The sequence below is a fragment of the Diceros bicornis genome, chromosome 2, assembly GCF_020826845.1.
Source record: "Diceros bicornis minor isolate mBicDic1 chromosome 2, mDicBic1.mat.cur, whole genome shotgun sequence".
Classification (NCBI taxonomy): Eukaryota; Metazoa; Chordata; class Mammalia; order Perissodactyla; family Rhinocerotidae; genus Diceros; species Diceros bicornis.
In genome coordinates, this window is record NC_080741.1 from 4,058,052 (window position 1) to 4,078,202 (window position 20,151).

The 20,151-nt window shown below is 46.4% G+C and overlaps 1 protein-coding gene across 11 annotated transcripts in view; it reads right to left on the minus strand.

Annotated features, from left to right (window-relative positions):
- MED12L (mediator complex subunit 12L) overlaps positions 1-20,151 on the minus strand; it is a 327,766-nt gene that overhangs the window by 257,349 nt on the left and 50,266 nt on the right. For all 11 annotated transcript variants that reach the window (XM_058550842.1, XM_058550826.1, XM_058550786.1 and 8 more), the window contains one exon: positions 1,112-1,281. In XM_058550842.1, the coding sequence (XP_058406825.1) occupies positions 1,112-1,281 (170 nt within the window). The remainder of the gene's footprint in view (positions 1-1,111; positions 1,282-20,151) is intronic.

The window sequence follows — 20,151 nt, forward strand, 5'->3', positions numbered from 1 at the left end:
GGATGTCTACACCTTTATATACTAGAGTTAATTTCACATTTCAGAAAATGGCAAATTAAAATAAAATGAACTTTTAAAACGTTAACATTAATGTTTCAATTAAAACGTTAACATTAATGTTTCAATTAGATTCATCAGTTTAGGACCTAATTGCTTCCTACAAAAGAGATAGTGATTTCAATGTTTCTAATACATAAAGTAATCCTTCCAAAAATATGAAGCACGCTGAGAGACACTTTCTCAAAGACGCAGACTGAATCCTCAGCCCAGTAACAGTCATGCAAGTTCAGAGCAGGCTCTGAAGCAGTCGTCTGCTAAACGGAGCTAGGACTTGTAGGAGTTGTTTTCATCGACTTAAAACTAACAATGCTACTTCCCAAAAGGACCAGGCCTCTTTGACTTGGAGCGCTCAAAAAGTGTCGCTTACCGTGTGGAAATAATTAAAGTCCTAAGCGGGGAATTTAGAAAGCACACATCCTTCCCAGCCCCTTCCTCTTGATCAAGGCAGCAGGGAGGGAAAGTCTGTGCTAGCAATACCACTTCAGCTGAACGCTTCTCCTTCCTCCTCGCCGGGAATAAATACTGAGGCCAACAACGGCACACGCGCCCTCTTCTGGGCAATGTGATTTACAGCAGCGCGTCCGGAGGAGAGGCCACTCACTCCGCAACGACCCTCCACTGCACTTTACACTGCAGCTGAACCAAATTAAGATGACCCTTCTTGGGAATAACTAAGCTCCAAAGGAGATCTACTATGAGATAGGAGGCATCAGCACAATAAATAAAATATATTTACTGAATGAAAACATCCAGTTTTTGCAAAATAACAAGTCTAGAAGGATTATATTTAATGGCACAATTACAAAGTAATTAACGGCGTGAAAAGAGCTGACATCATTGAAAGCTGGAGATCAAGACGTATAGCAAGAAGCTGTCCTCTCGGGGCAAAGGTGTCACCCTGAATACAACTCAAAGTGAGAACTGTCAGATTGCTTTCTCTGAACGTACTGATTCGTATAAGGATACAATCTAACTCCCCAAAACTAAACTACAAAGGATGCGCTCTCTTCTCAAACGCACGCGCCGCAGCCTGGAGCGTCTGGAGGGGTACCTGGAACATGTGCGAGGCCAGCTTTTCGTTGTACTCCCACTGCTTCAGGGCCTGCTCCACGTCCGGGGGCACAGGCACCGGGCCGTCGCCTGCGCTGGAAGCCACGTGGTAAAAGTCGGAAATCTTGGCCAACTGCTCTCGGAGGTATCTGGTAGATATCTGCGTCCACTCTGCATCAAAAAAAAATTGAAATTTCCAGACACAATGGATATAAGAACTCTTTCTCCCCCTGTCTGATTATCTTAAGGATGTACTTAACAAAACCAACGTCTAAAAATGGCTTTGGCACCCGCAAGCCCTGCTCATCAAAGAGCGCTCACCCCCGGCCCGGGATCACCCCCGGCCCGCGCGCCACAGCCGCTCCCGGGCCTCCGCACCCGAACCCGGGAGGGGAGCCGCCACGCGCGATCGGGGGCCTCGGCCTGAGGGGGGCACACGCAGGAAAGAGGGCAGCGGGGGTGAGAACTTCAAGAAATCTCAACTCCACACCAAAAGAATTCAAAATCCCCAAACGCAGCTCTCCCAGGGTACATCTTCCAGGCTCCGAGTTGGGTTCCAAACATGCCTAGTGAAGACGTGCCCTGTCGGTGTCCGTCTGTAGGAGGACGGCCCCTGACCGCACTCCCACCCACTCTGCCCCAGCACCTGCAGGGGCTCCACAACCAGCCGGACCTTCTATTATTCTGCTCTCCTCAACCCACCCAAGATGCCTCAGAACTCAGCTGGAAAGAGCAGTGAGCAACAACAAGCAGGTAACTGGAAAGGGAACAGAAAAGGTAGCATTAAAAAAAAAAATCACTAAAATTATTCAAAAATGTCTGCCAGAGGGGCACAAATTAAATCAGTGTGTTGCCTCTGGCAACTATGAGGGATGTGGTGCCAGCTGTGGCCCATTCTGTGGGTAAAAATGTAATAATTGCACGCTCACAGCCAAATTTCCCCAAGAATTAGCGAAACAGCACTTGAGAAGAAACCGCCCTACTGAAACATGGCCCCACAATGCCATTTTCCCATTATTTCAGCACTCGGTCCTCCCACCTTCTTATTTTTAAAGGAACCAATTTTGACAAAAGTAAAAACTAAACATCTGTTAGGGATTGGGTGTTTTGCTTGTATTTTTTAAGTACTGTTAAAATTACTTGACAACAGTACCCTGAGATAACTACTGTTAAGTTTTGGTCTAAACCACTTATTCTAATTGTGTCTTACTTAAAATTAAAATTCAAATGCATGTGTTAAACTTCAGTAATATGCCAACGTGAAAAGATGAACAGATACTAGGTCAGACTCTGCTCCTGGTAGAGCAGTTTTTCAGAAAGCCCCAGCAGCAACAGATAGCATCATTAAAATTAATCCATGGGCATTAAAAACAAAACTAAATTATCAACGTCACCATCTTCTGGGGCCCGCTATGGACTAATAGTCTCATGACCTTCACTTGTTCAACAAAACGGAATGCCAGCCAGCAGACGAGCGTGTGTAGCTCTCAGCTATAATAAGCAAAAACAAAAATAACAAGAACTCACAGCCCAGCCTGCGCGTGCCAGGCCCTGCCATTAACTCAGCTCCGTTCGGTACCACTCTCAACATCCCCGGAATATTTTTGCCTCGAGAGCTAAAAATAACACACATTCACACACACCAACTTCGTCTAAGATATATTTTCTTTTTAAGGTTGCTTTTTAAAATACAGAAGAAAAATACATGTTCACTATAGAAAATTTATAAGCAGATATGAAAAGAAAAAGCACTGATAATCCTGCCACTCATAATCATTACGTTTTCATCTTTTTTCTTCCTTTGCATGTGCTTGAATGTTTACATAACCATATGTATATCTTTAAAAAAAACTTGCTGAATACACCATTCCACCATCCGAACTCCTCCTGGAATTCAACCATAGCCCTCTTAGCGTATTTTAACTGTATTTAACTGACATTAAGTTATCGTGTCAATCAGATTCAGAAGGCTAGGACAAAAGACAGACTAGAGTGGGTTAGTATAAAAATTAAGATGCACACAAAATTGTCAGTAAAAATTAAAAACAGAAAATAAGAAATGGCCACTAGGACTGTACTGCTTACAATTACTAGGATTCACTGACACCTGTCATGTGGAGTGAGGCCTGGTACTTAAAATAGGGAGCAATGGGGGCAGCAGGGGTTCTGAGCCCTGGTGCAAATACAATCACAAGGGGGCGCTTTCCCCAAACGCCAGGGCCTTGGGCCCCACCGCCAGATTCTGATTTAACAGGTCTGAAGTGGCAGCCCAGTTTCAGGTGATAAAAAGAAAATAGGATGGTAGGGAAGATTGGGGGGGGGGGGGGTCAAAGGTAGAAAAGACACAGGAAGTGATGACGGAGGCTACCCTGAAGGGGGCAGCCCTAAATCCAAGCAGCTCCGAGGATGTGGCCGCCACTGCTGGCTGACATCCAGCAGAACTGACGGCCCACGAAGCCAGATTACTAGAAAGTTTATGAACATGAATGGTCCTGAGAGTGGTGTCAGGGCTCAGGATTGAAACGATGGGTCCTCTTGACAATGCTCTTTAGCGTCCAAGAATCCTACAGCCACCGCTCCTTCTTCGTTAACACCTAACCCCAAAACAGAAGGAGATTCAGAGGTCACATGCCTCACCCTACCACTTCACAGACACAGGCACTTGGGCTCACTAAGGTCACACAGCTAAACCAGAGGTTCACAACCAGGCGTGAGATGCCACTCTAGCAGAGGAAAGCACACAATGGGGGAGAGCACAGATGTGCCAAGTTCTGTTAAAGACCCTCCAGGCCTGGAATATCTACAGTATTAGTAAGAACTGGAGGCTCATCCACTCTGGGGGCAGAGAGCACGCCACACGCGGCAAGGCTCACGGACAAAGTGTCCTGGGGCATTGACATCAGCAGAGAAGCAACACAGGGCTGCACTTTGTGGTTTTAGTGGAGTGGACTTTGGAATAGATGGCCCTGGGCCCAAATCCTAGCTCTGCCACTCAGCTGTGCCACCTGCAGCAAGGTGACTAACCTCCACTAAGTCCTAATTTCCTTGTCTTACAACAGGTATCAATAACATATATACACCAGAGTGGCTGTGAGGATGAGTTACTTAGCACGGTGCATGCAACACAGAGATTGATCAATAAGTGGTAGCTATCATCATCATTACTGGGATGAAGAGTTTTTAGAAAGGAAACTAAAGGTTAGATTTGACCCTCCAAGGACGGCACTTGCCATCACTGATGTCAGACCTGCCTCTGCCTCCGCCGAGCTGCCCAAACCCAACATAACGCTCTGGATGAGCATGTATGGACTCCATCAACGTCAGCTTCGAGGTTCAGGAACCTACAATGGATCTGCAATCTTGCATGAATCCAGGGCAAACTCCTTAGCTAGGAATTAAAATCATTTCAAATACGATCCACCTCAACTACTCTGCCAGCTCAGGCTGCTTTCTCTCCGACTGGCATGCCTATGATGCTAGCTCTATCCACAACACCTTCTCGACTCAGCTGTGTGCACGTGTGGGCATTTTTCTGGGCCCAATTCAAATATCGCCTCCAACATGCAGCCTTCTCTAGTCTCCAGACACCACCCACCACTTAGCAGGGATCGCTCTCTCTCCTCTCTAACTGATGTGTTAGAATTTCCTCCAGCCCTTTCATTCCCATGAAACTATGCCTTACACAGTCAACATCAGGTACTGGACTGACTTGAATCAATTCCCTATGAGGTCCTCCCAAAATAACTACTGAATCAAGGTCCTCCCCAATTATTCTGCCTCTCAAATCTTCATGCAAACATCTTTGCTTTCTAGTTTAAACTCATCACTGCATACCTAGAAGGTTTCAAACACCATGATAGGGAAAAACGCAAATTCTCTGAGACACTCTGTCTTGATTACAGCCGATGCAACTAGGAGCACCTGTGAACCAATGTGCAAAAGGCCCATGCAAATACTGAAATTTAAATTCTTCTTAAAAAACTTCCAGTATTTTAGTTTTGAGAAGGCTCATTTTTCTCGTTACATTCTTCCCTTTGATCAAAGCCATGGGAACCCACAATGTGAAATAAATGCAACAGGGATTGCTTTTTAAAGACTCCCTCCCACCAAGCCCAGAGACTAAGGCGCCATCTTGACAGTGTTCTACTTGATACAGCATTTGAAGGATGACGGGCTCCTCGATGGAGAAACCTATAATCTAGAAGGTCTTCCTGAGGCTACACCACTACAGTAAAAAGTTCCTGCCTCTCCACAGAGGGAACAAACATGGGAAGCTGCTTCTCAAAACTGCAAGATATAAAGGGTTTAACCAGCGTGACTTTGGTGCAGATCAAAAAGGAGAAAAAAATTTCAGTCCACAGAAGATGCCGCACACTCCATTTCTGAACACTCAACAAGCACAACTGCAAGATTTTCCACCATTTTCCTCATGTTTTCTGCTGCTGAAATGCTATCTTGATCAAAGGAAACCATCAACGAAGTGAAAAAACCCACAAACTGGGAGAAAATATCTGCAAATCATCTATCTGATAAATGACTGGGATCTAGAATACATAATGAACTATTACCGCTCAATAATAAAAAGACAAAAACCATTTTTATAGATGGGCAAAGAATCTGAATAGACATTTCTCCAAAGAAGATAAATAAGTGGCCAATAAGCACATACGTACAAAGATGCTCAACATCGTTAGCCACCAGGGAATGCAAATCAAAACCACAATGAGGCACCGCTAGGACAGCCACAAACAGAAGACAGATGGTAACAAGCGTTGGTGAGGGTCTGTAGAAATGAGAATCCTCGTGCATCGCTGGTGGGAATGCAAAAGGATGTTGCCACTGAGGAAAACAGTTTGGCGGTTCCTAAAAAGGTTAAACAGAGTTACCACATAACCCACAATTCCACAACTGGTTCTATACTCAGGAGAAATGAAAACACACGTCCATACAGAGATTTGTAAACAAATGTTTGTAGCAGCATGATTCATAGTAGCCAAAAAGTGAAAGCAACCCACATGTCCATCACCAGATGAATGGGTAAACAGACAATGGAACAGCACTCGGCCATAAGAAGGCACAACCTGCCGATACACAATGATCTACGAGGACGGACCTTGAGAACAGCGCGCTGAGAGAAGCTGCGTTTTGTTGAATGGTCAGCTAATGAAATCAGGCCCTCCGTCTGAAGGGAGGAAAACATGGTGGGGGCGGGGGGGCACGAATGGGCTGTCGGCACTCAGGGCCAATGCTATAGTGTAATTATGGAGACACTGTTTATGCTATAAAATTCTCCTCTAACACAGAATCACCTGTAGAACACGGGTGTTTAGAGGCCAATACCGAATATCTGCTCTTGTCTGGAAGAACAATTGTACTACGTTATGTCTAACCAGCCCGTTCTCCTGGTTCCCCTTCCCGAGCAAGGACAGTAGGTACTCTCACCCGGGGATCACGGTGACAGCTCGAGATACACTAAAAACCGTGGGTGTTTAGCAGCAAACATGAAATGCCCACTCTGGGCCGAAGCCCTCCTGGGTCTGGGGCTGGAGGGTGAGAAGGCCCCTACCTGAGGGGACTCATCCCCAAGGTGGGGGGCACGGGTATCGACAGCCGTGAGGGAAGTGCTCTGATGTGCCCTGGGAGGCAGGCGAGGCAGCAGGGGGCCACTTCAGCCAAGTCTTGAGGAAAGGTACAAACACTCGTGGAACATTCCAGGAATGCAGACAGCAGGACGGCAGAGGGAGAAAGGGTCTCTGGTGAGGCCACGTAGGTGGCCCAGGCCAGAGGTCCTCAAACGCTAGTGTATAAAATGACCACCAGAGGGCGCCAGTTAAACACCGATTTAGCTCCGGCTCCAAGAGGCTTCCCCCTAAGTCTGGAGCGGGGCCCAGAAACGTGCATGTACAACCGGCAGCCCAGATGACTCTGGGCCAAGCAGTGACAAGCTACGGCGTTAGGTCTTTTATCACAAATGAGTAAAAGCCACTGAAGGATTGTAAGCAAAGCACTGACAAAATCAGATATGTAAACAAGACTCGCAGGAAGTTGTAGGGCTGCATAGTCCAGGGGGACGTGACGGAGGAGGGGACACAAGAGACGCAGACAGAAGAGTAACCAGCCTGGTTCTGGGGAGAAGGAAGGGGGGCAGGCGGCTTCCAGGGTTCTCAGCGGGGGCTGAGCATCTTGGGCCATCGACTGAGACTGGAGAGCAAGCGAGGGGGGAAGGGCTGAGTTCAGCTGGTTTGCTTGTTTTCATTAAAGCTTTTATTTGAGATCACTGTGGATTCACATGCAATTGTAAGAAATAATACCGAGACATCCCATGTACCCTTCACCTCCTCTTCCCAAATGTGAGCATCTGGAAAACCAGAGCACGTATCACAGCCAGGACCTCGACCGGTCTTACTCAGGTTTGCCAGCCCCGAGTTCAGTTTTGAACACTTGAACTTGAGGTGTCGGAGACACTGCTGGGGAAATGCATCCAGGGGCAGGTGGACACACAGGTCTGACACTGTGGGTCAGGGACCATCACACGTGGGTGCGATGCCTCAAAGACTGTGACTATGACAACAGACGGGACACGCAGCCCAGGGTGGGCAGGTTTACTCTGCAGAGTAAGAATGCTGGCTGCGCACTCACTGGTCACCCGGCCCTCTTGTTAACTCGCTGGGTGGTGGGAACAGCACAGCTTCTGGAGTCCCGGCTCCAACCACTTGCCAGCTCTGGGGTCTTGGGCAAGACACTAGCCTCTGGGTGCCTCAGGTACTTGTCTGTAAAACAGGGCTGATTGGTGCACTCCGCCTGTAGGGTTCTTTTGAGAATTAAGGCAACTATAACATGCTTTAGAACCGTGATGTGAGCCCAGGAGAAAGAAAACTTAATGATTCACAGCCGGGCAGACAGGAGCCCCCAGACAGGAAGGAAGTAACCTCAGGTGACAGAAGGATCTCGCTGGCCGAGACAGGAAGACAGGTAAGGACTGGCTGCTGCACTAAGTGTACACAGGTGTCGTCAAGGTGGGCGTGAGCAGGTAGCTAAGGGACACTGTCCTCCCTGAAGCTCTAGGGAAGGGTGGGGGGCAGGGGTGGAAATCTGGAGGGAGAGGGAAGGTCTGACCAGCCGCTGTGAGCAGAGGGCATCTGCCCAAGGGGTGACCGGTAGAGGGAAGGAGGGAGGGACGCCCCAAAGGACATGGGCCGGTACATGGCCACGCAGAAATAACCGTGCCGTCGTGTGACAGACCGTCGACACTCAAGGACTGCAGCGTCAAGAGACCGGAGTGGCCAACCGGGGAAACGGGGCCCAAGCCTCCAGTAGGGAAGGAACAGGAGGAAGAGGGGCTGTGGGGCCGGTGGGGGCAAGAGGGACGGGTCCGAGGCGGCGAGGAGGCTCCAAACCTCCGCCGCCTCCTCCAGATGCCTGCAGGACCTGACACCTGGGGAGCCACACGAGACGCTCCGCTTGGCGGGCAGGTGTCCAGGTCTGTTTTCCCGTCTGATGCAGACCATGCTAACTGCATTTAGGGTTTTCTCCAGCTGCCCTTTCTCCCTATCAGCCCCACACACGCATCTGAAGCCAAGGCTCTTGGCAACCACAGGATCCAATTTTAGCCCCTAGAACAAGAATTTCTTACTCAACACGTCAATCACACCACCAGCTTCTGGGCCCAACGAGAGCTTCGGGGGTGTCCTCCCGGCAGAGGGGCACGCCTCGAACATCCGCCACAAGAGGCCGGACTCGTCTCAGGCGTGGGGTGGCTGTTTGAAATTACTGTTCTAAGTACCATATGGTGAGTTTCTCAGATCTTTTCAGATTTCTGTATATACCTGAGTGAGTAAGGGGCCTTGGCCATGGTGAGATGTTCCTATCACAGAATAACAGGGACATTATTTTTACAAATATTAAACTGATGCATTTAATTAACCCCTTAGGACAGGTCCCCACAACCTCCCACACCTGAGACCAGGCCGCAGGCTTACTGCCCCAGGAGAGGAGAGCTGCAGCAAGACAACAGACTTGACGAGGAGCCCACACCTCGCCTCCCCGTGCAGAGAACGCGCGCACACGGAGAGCCTCACGGGTGGAGGGAGGGCCCCCCTGAGGATCTGGGTGGAAGGCGGAGAATCGGAGGAGCAGCAGCGGTGAAAGACATTCGCTCCCAGCCCCTGTGGAGGCTCAACGCTCCTTAAATAATCATGTCGGACACTTGAGTACCCTCCCTCCTCCTCCAGCTTCTGCCACAGAGGAAGAGGGAGAAAGCCCCAGTCATGTGCAAAGCAAAAACAAACTACATTTTCTCTGTACACTTGGCATTGGAGTTGAGTCCACGGTCAGTTGTGCCTGAGTCAAGTTTCTGCAGTGAAAGCAGCACCGTGTTTACCACCCAGGTCCTAAATGCTGCTGCTGCGCAGTCTGCACTTCGGAGCAAGCTTTCAATAGGTGGGAGTCGTTTGTTCCTTAGGACACGAACACCAGAGACGTCATACTGCCACACAAGCATGTCAAGGGACCGGAGGCCAGAAGGCTCTGAAACACACAATGCCTGCACATTACGCAGACCAAGTGGACCACCCCACCAGCCTCTCCTCCATCCAGAACTCACTGCTTTAACTGTTCTGGAGACCAGAGCCCAATGCATGATGGATTCATTTAATTAAACCTGTTCACTTCAGCTGTGTTACTCCACAAAGACATTCCATCTGATCACTTACTGACTCTTCACTTAACACGTTTCCTACCCGGTCATATACTCCACGTAGTCCTGACTCCAAAACAGCGGTGAGCTGGAACAAGTTTTAGAGCGACTTTATTCCAGGGATTTCATTTGGAAGATTATATGCACTTGTCTGAAAATGACTTTGAAACTTAAAGGCTGTCTTAAGTTAAGACATACTTGAAGCATGTCTTTTTTAATTAAAAAAAAGCTCTCTATTCATCATGGAATTAACATTCCAGTGGCAATTGCAAAAGAAAAGATGCAGCTTTTCTAAGTCATTAAAAAGTTAGTAGCTTACAGCCCTTTAACAGAACACGGCCACTATAGAAACAGTATGGAGAAGGCACCAATTTTCTTAAAGAAACATAAAAACATACATTAAAGGTATACATAAAAATATATTTCAGGGCTGGCCCGGTGGCATAGTGGTTAAATTCACGTGCTCCACTTCGGCGGCCCGGGGTTCACAGGTTCAAATCCCAGGAGCAAACTGATGCACCGCTCATCAAGCCATGCTGTGGTGGCATCCCACATACAAAATGGAGGAAGATGGGCACAGACGTTAGCTTAGGGCCAGTCTTCCTCACCAAAAAAAAAAAAAATATATATATATATATATATATATATACGTATATACATATATGTGTGTGTATATATATATGTGTATTTATACACACATGTCAGAAAATACACAAGAAACTGGTAACAATTCCTTCTGAAGTGCGGAGAGAGGGTCTGGGAGACGGAAGAGGAAGGACAGCGAGGCAAGACCTCACGATCCCTTTTGAATATTTTGTGTTCTGGACCATGGATATAATATTACCTATTTAAAAAAATTTAAGTCACACAAGAAGCTTCTTTTCTTAAAATTTCTCCTGTTTATGTTCTAAGCAATAGGTCCACAAGATGCACAATAGAAACTCGTGAAACACTCCATTTTTGAAGCACCCCAACAGCACTCCCCCGGCCCAGCCTCACAGTCGCCCCTCATTTGATCTGAGCAGCTTGGAAGTTCTGTCAAGCAAACAGGACCCAGGATGGAATTCCCAGTCCTCCCGCCTTCCACAGATCTTCTCACTGAATCTGTAAACTGGAGATACTCTGGTACCTCAGAAGGATTTCATGAGGACTCCCCCAGACGACAAGATGTAAAACCCGTCTATAAACCACAAAAACTTCTAACAGATTTTTTTGTTTATAATATGTTCCGAGTGTAGACGTACATGTATGTACCAACAGCCATGAAGAGTAAAAAACTACAATATTAACTAAATTGGGATTCTGATTAGCATTTTATCATAGAAGATGATTAATTCAGGCAAGAGTCAACATTAAAACTGACTAGAAAACAGAGAAATTGCTGAGTGGCAATGGGTTCTTAACAAAAAATTCAAGACTAGGTAACTCTCCCAAACCAACAAGACCAGAAGAAACGATGGTAGTAAAGTCGTGACACGTGACAAAACTATAAACCTAACTCATTCGCTCTCAGTTTGCCAGGGAGGAAGATAATTAACTAATTTAAGACCAAGAAATACTTTTTAAGATACAAAAAATTTTCCCAATGTTTAGGGAATTCTTTAAGGCCCAGTTCACACTTTACTCCTTCAGAAAACCTTCCTTAATTTCTCCAGTCTCCCCAACATTTCCTGTATGATTCCATGAAATTGTGTACCGACTACTACTCTGTGTTAGGTGTGCATCTTATTTCCACAAAAGCTGGTAGCCCCTTGAAGGCAAATAGCACAGCCCCCATTGGCTAAAATTCTTCACAGCACTTACCCCAATGCATAGAATCTTAATAAACCTTTTTTTAACTAAATCGTTCCTTATTCAAGTGAAATAAGAAGTTCTTTGAATGCATTTCTCTAAGAAATTCAAAACAATCATGAGCAGACATTACCTTTGATATCATCAAAAATTTAACTGATCATAAACACACACACACACACACACACACACACACACCCGACAACCACCACCACTACCACACACCAGCATTCTAACATGGAACAGGCTATAACATGTTCACTTGGGAAAGCTGAAATATGTTTCCAGAGGGCAACAACAAGGGATGCAGAGTTACACTGCAGTATATTACACTTGATTAGAACTTTTTAGGGGCCGGCCCCGTGGCTTAGCGGTTAAGTGCGCATGCTCCGCGACTGGCAGCCCGGGGTTCCGATCCCGGGCACGCACCAACGCACCGCTTCTCCAGCCATGCTGAGGCCGCGTCCCACATACAGCAACTAGAAGGATGTGCAGCTATGACATAACAACTATCTACTGGGGCTTTGGGGAAAAAAAAAAAGAAGGAGGATTGGCAATAGATGTTAGCTCAGAGCCGGTCTTCCTCAGCAAAAAGAGGAGGATTGGCACGGATGTTAGCTCAGGGCTGATCTTCCTCCCCACCCCCCCCCCCAAAAAAAGAACTTTTTAAAGTTTCTGTAAATCAAGAAAGTACAACGGCGGTTGCCAAGGGTTGGGGGGAGGAGGAAAGGAAAGTTTACTTGATGAGTAGAGTTTCAGTTTCACAACATGAAAGAGTTCTAGAGATCTGTCGCACAACAACGTGCATACAGTTAACACTGTACAAGTAAAATGGTTCAGAATAAATATTATGCATTTTTTACAAAATTTTTTTAAAGTGTCTGTAAATAAGGAAATTTTACATATTCAATTAACCGAACAGCTACACACCTGGAAAAATATTTTAAGTCTTCCAATTTTTGTTAAGGTTCCAAGAAGCAAGTACTTGGTTTAGTGAAAAGTAAGCTCTTGTAATATTATCTAAGAATAACTAAAATTGTACGGCATTCCCTGAATTTCCTTCAAATCTTCTTCATAAAACACATCTTTACACCAAGGTATCTTCCAGAAAAGGATCAACAACAACAAAAGTAGAACGAAATAATTTGGGACTGAGATGAGGTTCAGCTAACTCTCGTCTGTACAAAGTCACACTTCACACGTCTAGAGTCCTACAGTTCCACACAACTTCTCGTGAAAACAGCAGCCCACTGCCCACAAACCCTCATTTCCCATTCTCCAAAAGCAATACTTGCAACTCTTTCATCCATTGTGTTTCTTTTGTTTACCTCTTTATCTCTAAATAACATACTTATGATTTTAAACATTATCTATTGGCTTCCCCCTACGGAAGATGATGGAATATTCAGCTCTCTTTCATCTCCCACCAAGACATTCCTTACATATTTCCCATCTTCCCAACATATAGCAGATTTTAATTCTGAAGCTAATATATGTTTGTAGTAGGATAAAACAAGTAGCCATGTTCTTGTTACTAGAAATCATTTGATTGTTCATGTAATAGAAATGAGATAAAATCAAAGAAATTAATAAAAATATCTTTAATGTTAAGTGGAAATATTAGAGATAAATTGGAAATAGGAACATAAATTCCCATATGCACGCATGACACACACACTCAGATATATGTCTCTATCCAAGCATTGACAGGGCCTGGAGGCCTTGACATCCGAGCAGCAGTGAGCACCTTCAGCATCCAGGTCTTACTGTCTAAATACCCTTCCCCACTAGAAAGAATGAGTGTTCCTTAGAGAAATGGCTAATTGCAGATGTGAGGCAGAAAAAATATAAGATGAGCCTGGGACAACTTTCTGTGCCAAAAAGCAAGGAGGTACTCTAAGACAAACAGTGGCATGTCAAAAGGATACAAAGGAGCTTGAAATGTCTTCCACTGGCCAGCTTTGGAACAATCTGAACACTAAAATGAACAAAGAGTATAATTGGTTGTAAAATACTGAATGAATAAAACTCCATGAGCCCATAACAATAACCAAAGATACATTTTTTTAAAAAAAGAAAAACTCATTTATCATCACTAAATGTGCAATCATAACAATTCTGACTCTGAAAATTGATAATCAAAGGAAAATAATTTAGCATTTACTCTGCCTTTTTGGAAAGAATTATGATTTATCACAGCTAATGAGAGAAAGCCTATTTTTACAGAAGAATGCCAACATCTAGCCATTTCCAATGAAATAACAGTTTTCAGCTTGGTTCATCAATGGATGCTAAAACCTTTAGGTGCAAGATTATTGAGGAATGGGATAGTTGCAGGTGCCCAAGTCCTACTCCACAGGCCCCATTCCTTCTATTGGAGAATGGTTTTTACCAGATAGCCAGAGTTACGTCACCAATTAACACCTATTTTTCATGCCTAAGTAAAGCATGAATTTAAATTATGCTTATACAAGTACTTATGCCCAATCTTCAGGGTTATTTTCATAGAAAGCAAGGCAGGTATCTCTTTTACGACAAATGAGATACAAGGAACATGTGAAAATGTGGAGGCAATCTTGACTTGAAACTAAAAGCTTGTCCCTGGAATCAAAAGAGTATGCAATGTCTTCAAGGACCCGAAGTGAAAGTAAGCTGGTTGGCTTAGATAAGAAACCAGACTGTCAATTATGTGTTGAGCAGGGTTTATTTTTGCAGTCCAAGTGGCTCAGCGAATATGTCACAAATTAATTACCCACGGTGCAAGAAGGGTAGCTGTTTCTCCTTTGCATTTTTGGGGTGATAAAGATAGTGGTTCTAAGAGTATAGTCAACCAAGAAAGGCCTCTCATCCAATGCAAACCCCCCAAGCCAACAAAACTTCGGGGGTACAGAGGAAGCGACTGGGGGTACACAGACCCGTTCCCTGGGCAGTTGAACCACAAAGCATTTTAGGCTTCTTCTAATCTATCTGTTGCTCCAAAAAAGACCTCCTGCCCGTGACATGTCTCATCACTTTTCACCATATTGAGCACCCAGCAGTCCCCAGTCAGAATTAGAGCTGCTCATCTTGCAAGCAATTTCATCTTTCTCTCGTTTCTACGGCACCCTGGACTTTGCTATGCTCTGCCTGCTCCCAGGCACCTCTGAGAACAAGAGTTCTGACTCCTCCAATGCTGCCCATAGCCCCCAGTCCTGCAGCCTGCTCCCTGCCGGCATCTTTCTCCCTGGCCATGCTTCTTGCTTCCAGGGGCCCAGACCCACACATGCACATCTCCCTAGCAGCCACTGTGACACAGCGGGGAGGAAAGCACAAACACCTTCTCGTGGGTCCAGCTCCACCTGTGCCAACAAGTTTAACTTCTGAGGCTCTGGTCTCTCACACACAAAACGGAATAGTAAAACCTACACTGCAAGCTTGTTATAATGATTACAGATAACGTCTGTCAAGTCCCAGCACAATGCACAAAATAGTTAATAAATGCTGGCTACTAATAACAGAAGTCCTAGAGCAGTTGTCGCACATTATTAATAGGCTCCATTTACTGGCCATGTACCGTGTACCAGACACTGTCCTAAACACTTGAGAAGTATTGACTTATTTCACCCTTAGAAGGTACTGTCAATTATCCCCATTTTGCAGACAAGACAGAGAGGGAGTGTTATAACAACAATAACAGCACTAGGTAGCCTTCCGTGGCTCCTCATCGTCCACCAGGCAGACTCAAGAATCCCACTCCAGCAAACAAGCCCCTCACAGTCTTGCATCACTGCCCCGCCGGGAACGGATGAACAGATGAAACAAGTCCCAGCAGGTCCACAACAGGCCACACTCTCTGATGATCCCACGGCTCTGCAGACATCATCCTTCTACCGGAAATGCCCTCCCCGCACAACACCCCCAACTCTGCCCTCCTGCGACACGTCTCTTCTTTCAGAGGCGTACTCAAACGTCGCTTCCTCTGTGGACCTCCCAGGCTCCCCAAGTTCCTCGGGGCTCCCTCCGCATTCAATTCATTTCACTATTAGCACTTCTGTCCTTCTCGAGTCTGTGGATTGTCTGCATATATGCCCCGCAACTGTGAATACCTAGAGGGCAGTGGCTGCATTCTCCCTCCCTCTGTCCCCACTGACCAGCAGCGTCCAGCACAGGCTTCAGGGCCCAGTTTGGACACATGCTGAGGGCTTTGTGCACCCACCTGCACATCAGTGTCCTCACGTGTGAAATGGGCATGAAGCATCCCTCTCACAGAGCACCTGAATAACAGATCAGACCATGGGCAGACTACACACAGAACCTAGCAAACGTTCCCTAAGAAACGGGGAACACGGTGTCACAGCACTCACAGTGATCCCAGGAGACCTGGTGAGCGATTGACTGTTCCCACACACGCCAACAGGGCATATGGCCTTGGAGTCAAAAAGCAAAGGGACGAAGGGGGCCGGCCCGGTGGCGCAGTGGTTAAGTTCTCACGCTCCGCTGCGGCAGCCCGGGGTTCTCGAGTTCAGATCCCGGGTGCGCACCAACACACCGCTTGTCAAGCAGTGTCCCATATAAAGTAAAGGAGGGTGGGCATGGATGTTAGCCCAGGGCCGATCTTCCTCAGCAAAAAGAGGAGGATTGGCATCGGATTTTAGCACAGGGCTGATCTTCCTCACAAAAAACAAAACAAACCAACACAAGCAAAGGGATGAGGGATCCCCAAGGCTGAGAACTCCCTCAGGTGACCAAGATCATTTTCTCAGCCGTGTCAGGAGCTGATTGAATCTGGGAGCGTAGGGGCACCCATTCCCGCTCGCAGTGAGGGCATCCCTAATTGCTCAAGACATGCTGTCACAGAGACAGCAGGAGTGGCAGTCAAAACCAAAGTTATGATCAGCTGTCCTCACAGGGCCAATTCCTACAAATAAGTGTACGAAGTTCTGGGTCATTTACTACAGAGTCATATTTCCTCATTTGTTCAAAGACCTTCTTGAATTATATAATTCTGTGTAAGTTTTACTTTTTAGGTATTAGCTAGCCCATTTTAAATGCTTTTCTCTGGTGAGCTCAAATCATTCAAGACAGCTAAACATTCTTGTTTTAAAAACAAAACTTCATTCAACTCTAAAAAACTCTGAACCCACAAGTAGGTATTGTTATGCCTGGTGCCCTGTCCCTCGAGCCTGCAACACTCACCTGTTTGATGGCATTTTCTAAGCAGCACGTCCACCTATAACCTTTTCTTCTCTTTTTAGGTCTCATAAGGACTAAGAATTATAACTTCTTCCTCCAAGCTTCCCTAATTCACCTCTACTTAAAAATTTCTGCCCTGATGTTAGGACTTGTCCAAATCAAGTATTTCTTTACCCCCCTCGAAATTACACGTGACACCTCACCCACAGACCCAAGGCCCCCTCACTCCTCTCACTTTGGGGTACACACTGTACAGGGTATGTCTCTGCCTACTGCAAGCTCCCCAGGGCAGCAACCTATTAAATCTACATTTTAGATCCGTAACTCTGCATAATGACGGTGAGGACCTCCGTGTTGTTCCGTTTAAAGAATTTACACAGCGGGCCTGCTCCCTTGTTGCTGGTAGCCCACTTAACTTTAGGAAAAACTCTCTTCAATAAAATCAAACAGCAGTGCTTTATAGCTCTGTTCCAATGCTGAATGTGGGAACTGAAAATAAAACATATGTTTCCATTACAAAGGAATAAAGGCCATTTCTACTGAAAACAGTTTACAGATCCTAAGAACAATCATCAAGACGACAGAAGCCATAAAACCAACGCCAGAAAAGGGTGACATTCGATAGTCAATCTTGCCCCAAATGTGCTGGATGATTCTGTTCACTGTCAAAGCAAGAACACAGAACCTATTACTGCAAGTGAATCTTCTGAAGTGTATGCAATTGAATCCAATTCCACACATATATATGTATGTACTTGCTTGGCTGTATAGTTGGCTTGGAGTGTGAGACTCGCTACATTACGGCTATGTCTACACGGTCAGACGCACTGTATAATTTGCTTCAAGAAGCTGAAGAAAGTGCTGGAGACTCAGCAGAGAGCAAGAGGTGTCAGATGTGACAAGGTGATTGTGAACCAAGATCAGAGATGGGAAACCACGTGCTCTTTTCACACAGTACAAATAGTACGCTACATCTGCATTTTAAAAACACACACAAGAATTTAGAAAGAGGAATTGCATATTTACACAGTTAAGTTACCTATTAATGACAAAGGGTAAAATAGTAACCTAGCAGTGGGAAAGTCCAGTGGGCACCACCATCCCCCAAGATCAAAGTCGTCACCAGCAGAGCCGGGACAATGTGCCACGACGTCTGCCACACCCTCAGCGTGGCTTCCACGGTCTTCCCACCCTGAGTCTAATCACGAGGAACCGGACAAAAGCAAATCCAGGGACCATCTACACAATAACCGGTCTGTCCTTCAAAAACTTCAAGGTCAAGAAGAAGAAAGGCTGACGCACTATTCCAGATTAAAAAAGACTCAAAAGAGATGACAATTAGAGGCAATAGGACTGTGGATTGGATCAGGGTTGCGCAGACTGGTGTCTGGAGAGACCAAGGACGTTGCTGTGGCTCACCCAGCCGCCAAGTGCCAGAGCTCTTTCCAAGAGGCCAGACCTGAGGGGTTAGAGGTGAACTCCTAGAGCTCATGCATTTTTTCAATATTTTTATTTTTAGCCTTAACCATGTCTTAGGTAAAGCTTTTCTACTCTACCATGAGAGACTGTAAGGGAGGCTCCTGACCTCCGTGGATTTAACATTCACACTTTTCAATATACACGAATAATCATCAAGACCTACGACCTGTAACAAACTGAGTCTGTAAATAAACTGAGTCAAAAAACAGACTCATGTGTGTTATGTGGCTCATGAAAGAAAACACAGGCAGTGGGTGAACCTAATCCGTTCTGGGTGTCTGAATAACAGAAATGTTAGCTTTGAAGGGTAGCAGATAACCCCCCAAAACCAACTGGCTACACCAGCAAGGAAGTTAATGGTAAAGTAATAAATCCAGCAGGAAGTCCATGATGTTCTTTAACCAGAAATGGGAGCCAGGCTTCCCCTCCACTCGGTAGAGGAAATCACACGGTCCTGGTGATACACTCACATCTGGGATTCCTAAAAACTCAACACGTCCCTTGCAAATGACGAGGGTCTACCAGACTTTTATTTGTCCTAAAATTGCCATACGTTTCATTTAGCAGAATCATTCCCGCATGATCACCAGTTTTTGCCTTTTTGTGACAGTTAAAATCAGATTAAACTGAATATCAAGGAAAACACTGACAGGAACAAATTCCACAAAAACACAAAGAGAATCTAAGGAATGGAGGAGTCGTCTCTCCATGACAGCTGGGGATGTGGGAAGTTTCAAGGATTATGAATGGGGCAAATTAAAAAAAAAAAAATACACACACACAAATGCTTCAGGCCTAATTATTCATTTCTTCATCTTAAAAATTACTGAGCACCTTCTGTATGCCGGGCACTGTCCCAGGAGATGCAGCTCTGAACACACCTGACACAGCTCCTCGTGGAGAAACGTCACAGTTGAGAGTGGGTGGGGACAGGGGTCAGGAAGTTAATGGAAAATAGCATGAGGTGGCAGTAAGAGCTATGAAGAAAAACAAAGACAAGATGGAGTGGCGGGGGATGACATTTGGGCTGAGTGGTCTGAGAAGCGTCCTCTGGGAGGTGCCATGGGAGTTGGGACGGCAGCGGGGAGGGAGCCGGCCACGTGGGCATCTGTGGGTGGGAGGAGAGGTACCCCCAGATCAAGGCCCTGAGGTCACCAGGCGCATGCAGGCTTCGGGGACACGTCCAAGTGAGACAGGCGCGTGAGGATTCTGAGCACAGGCGAGTGGCACGACTTATCTTCCAGCTACAAAGTAGAAAGTGTTCGTTTGTGGAGCGGGCACAGAAACAGGGCGGGCCCGCGGGCCCTGCGCTGGACGGCGCCGGCAGGGCAGCGGGGCAGGTGTGCAGGCCGAGCAGCAGCCGCGGCGGGGGGACGACGCCGTCAGACACTGAAAGGGAAGCTGACACGACTGCTGAGGGGCCGCAGGCGGGGTCTTGAGAGAGACAGAGACGCCCAGAACGACACTGTGGCTCTTACCCTTATCCACCCGGCGACCACACAGAGCATTCACCAAGGAGAAGCCTGAGGAGGAGCAAGATGAGGGGCGGCGAGGAATCAAGACGGACGTGACACACGTGAGGCCTCAGGCGCCTGTCAGTCACCAGAGCAGGGGCAGCTGCTCAGCAGGCCGACGCCCGGCTCTGGGGGACGCGTTCACAGTGCAGTCGATGCGTATAAACAATAACCAGAACTGCAGATACGTGTTTGTGCGTGCATGTGTGTTGTCTGCGTATACAGACGCATATATGTGTGTATGCACACACACACACACACACAAACTTCAGGAAGGAAAACATGGGGCAGAAAGGAGAAGAGACATTTGCACGTTGTAATGTATCTACTCTGGCACTATTTGAACATTTTGCAATAAGAATGTACTACTTTAGTCATAAAAAGGGCATT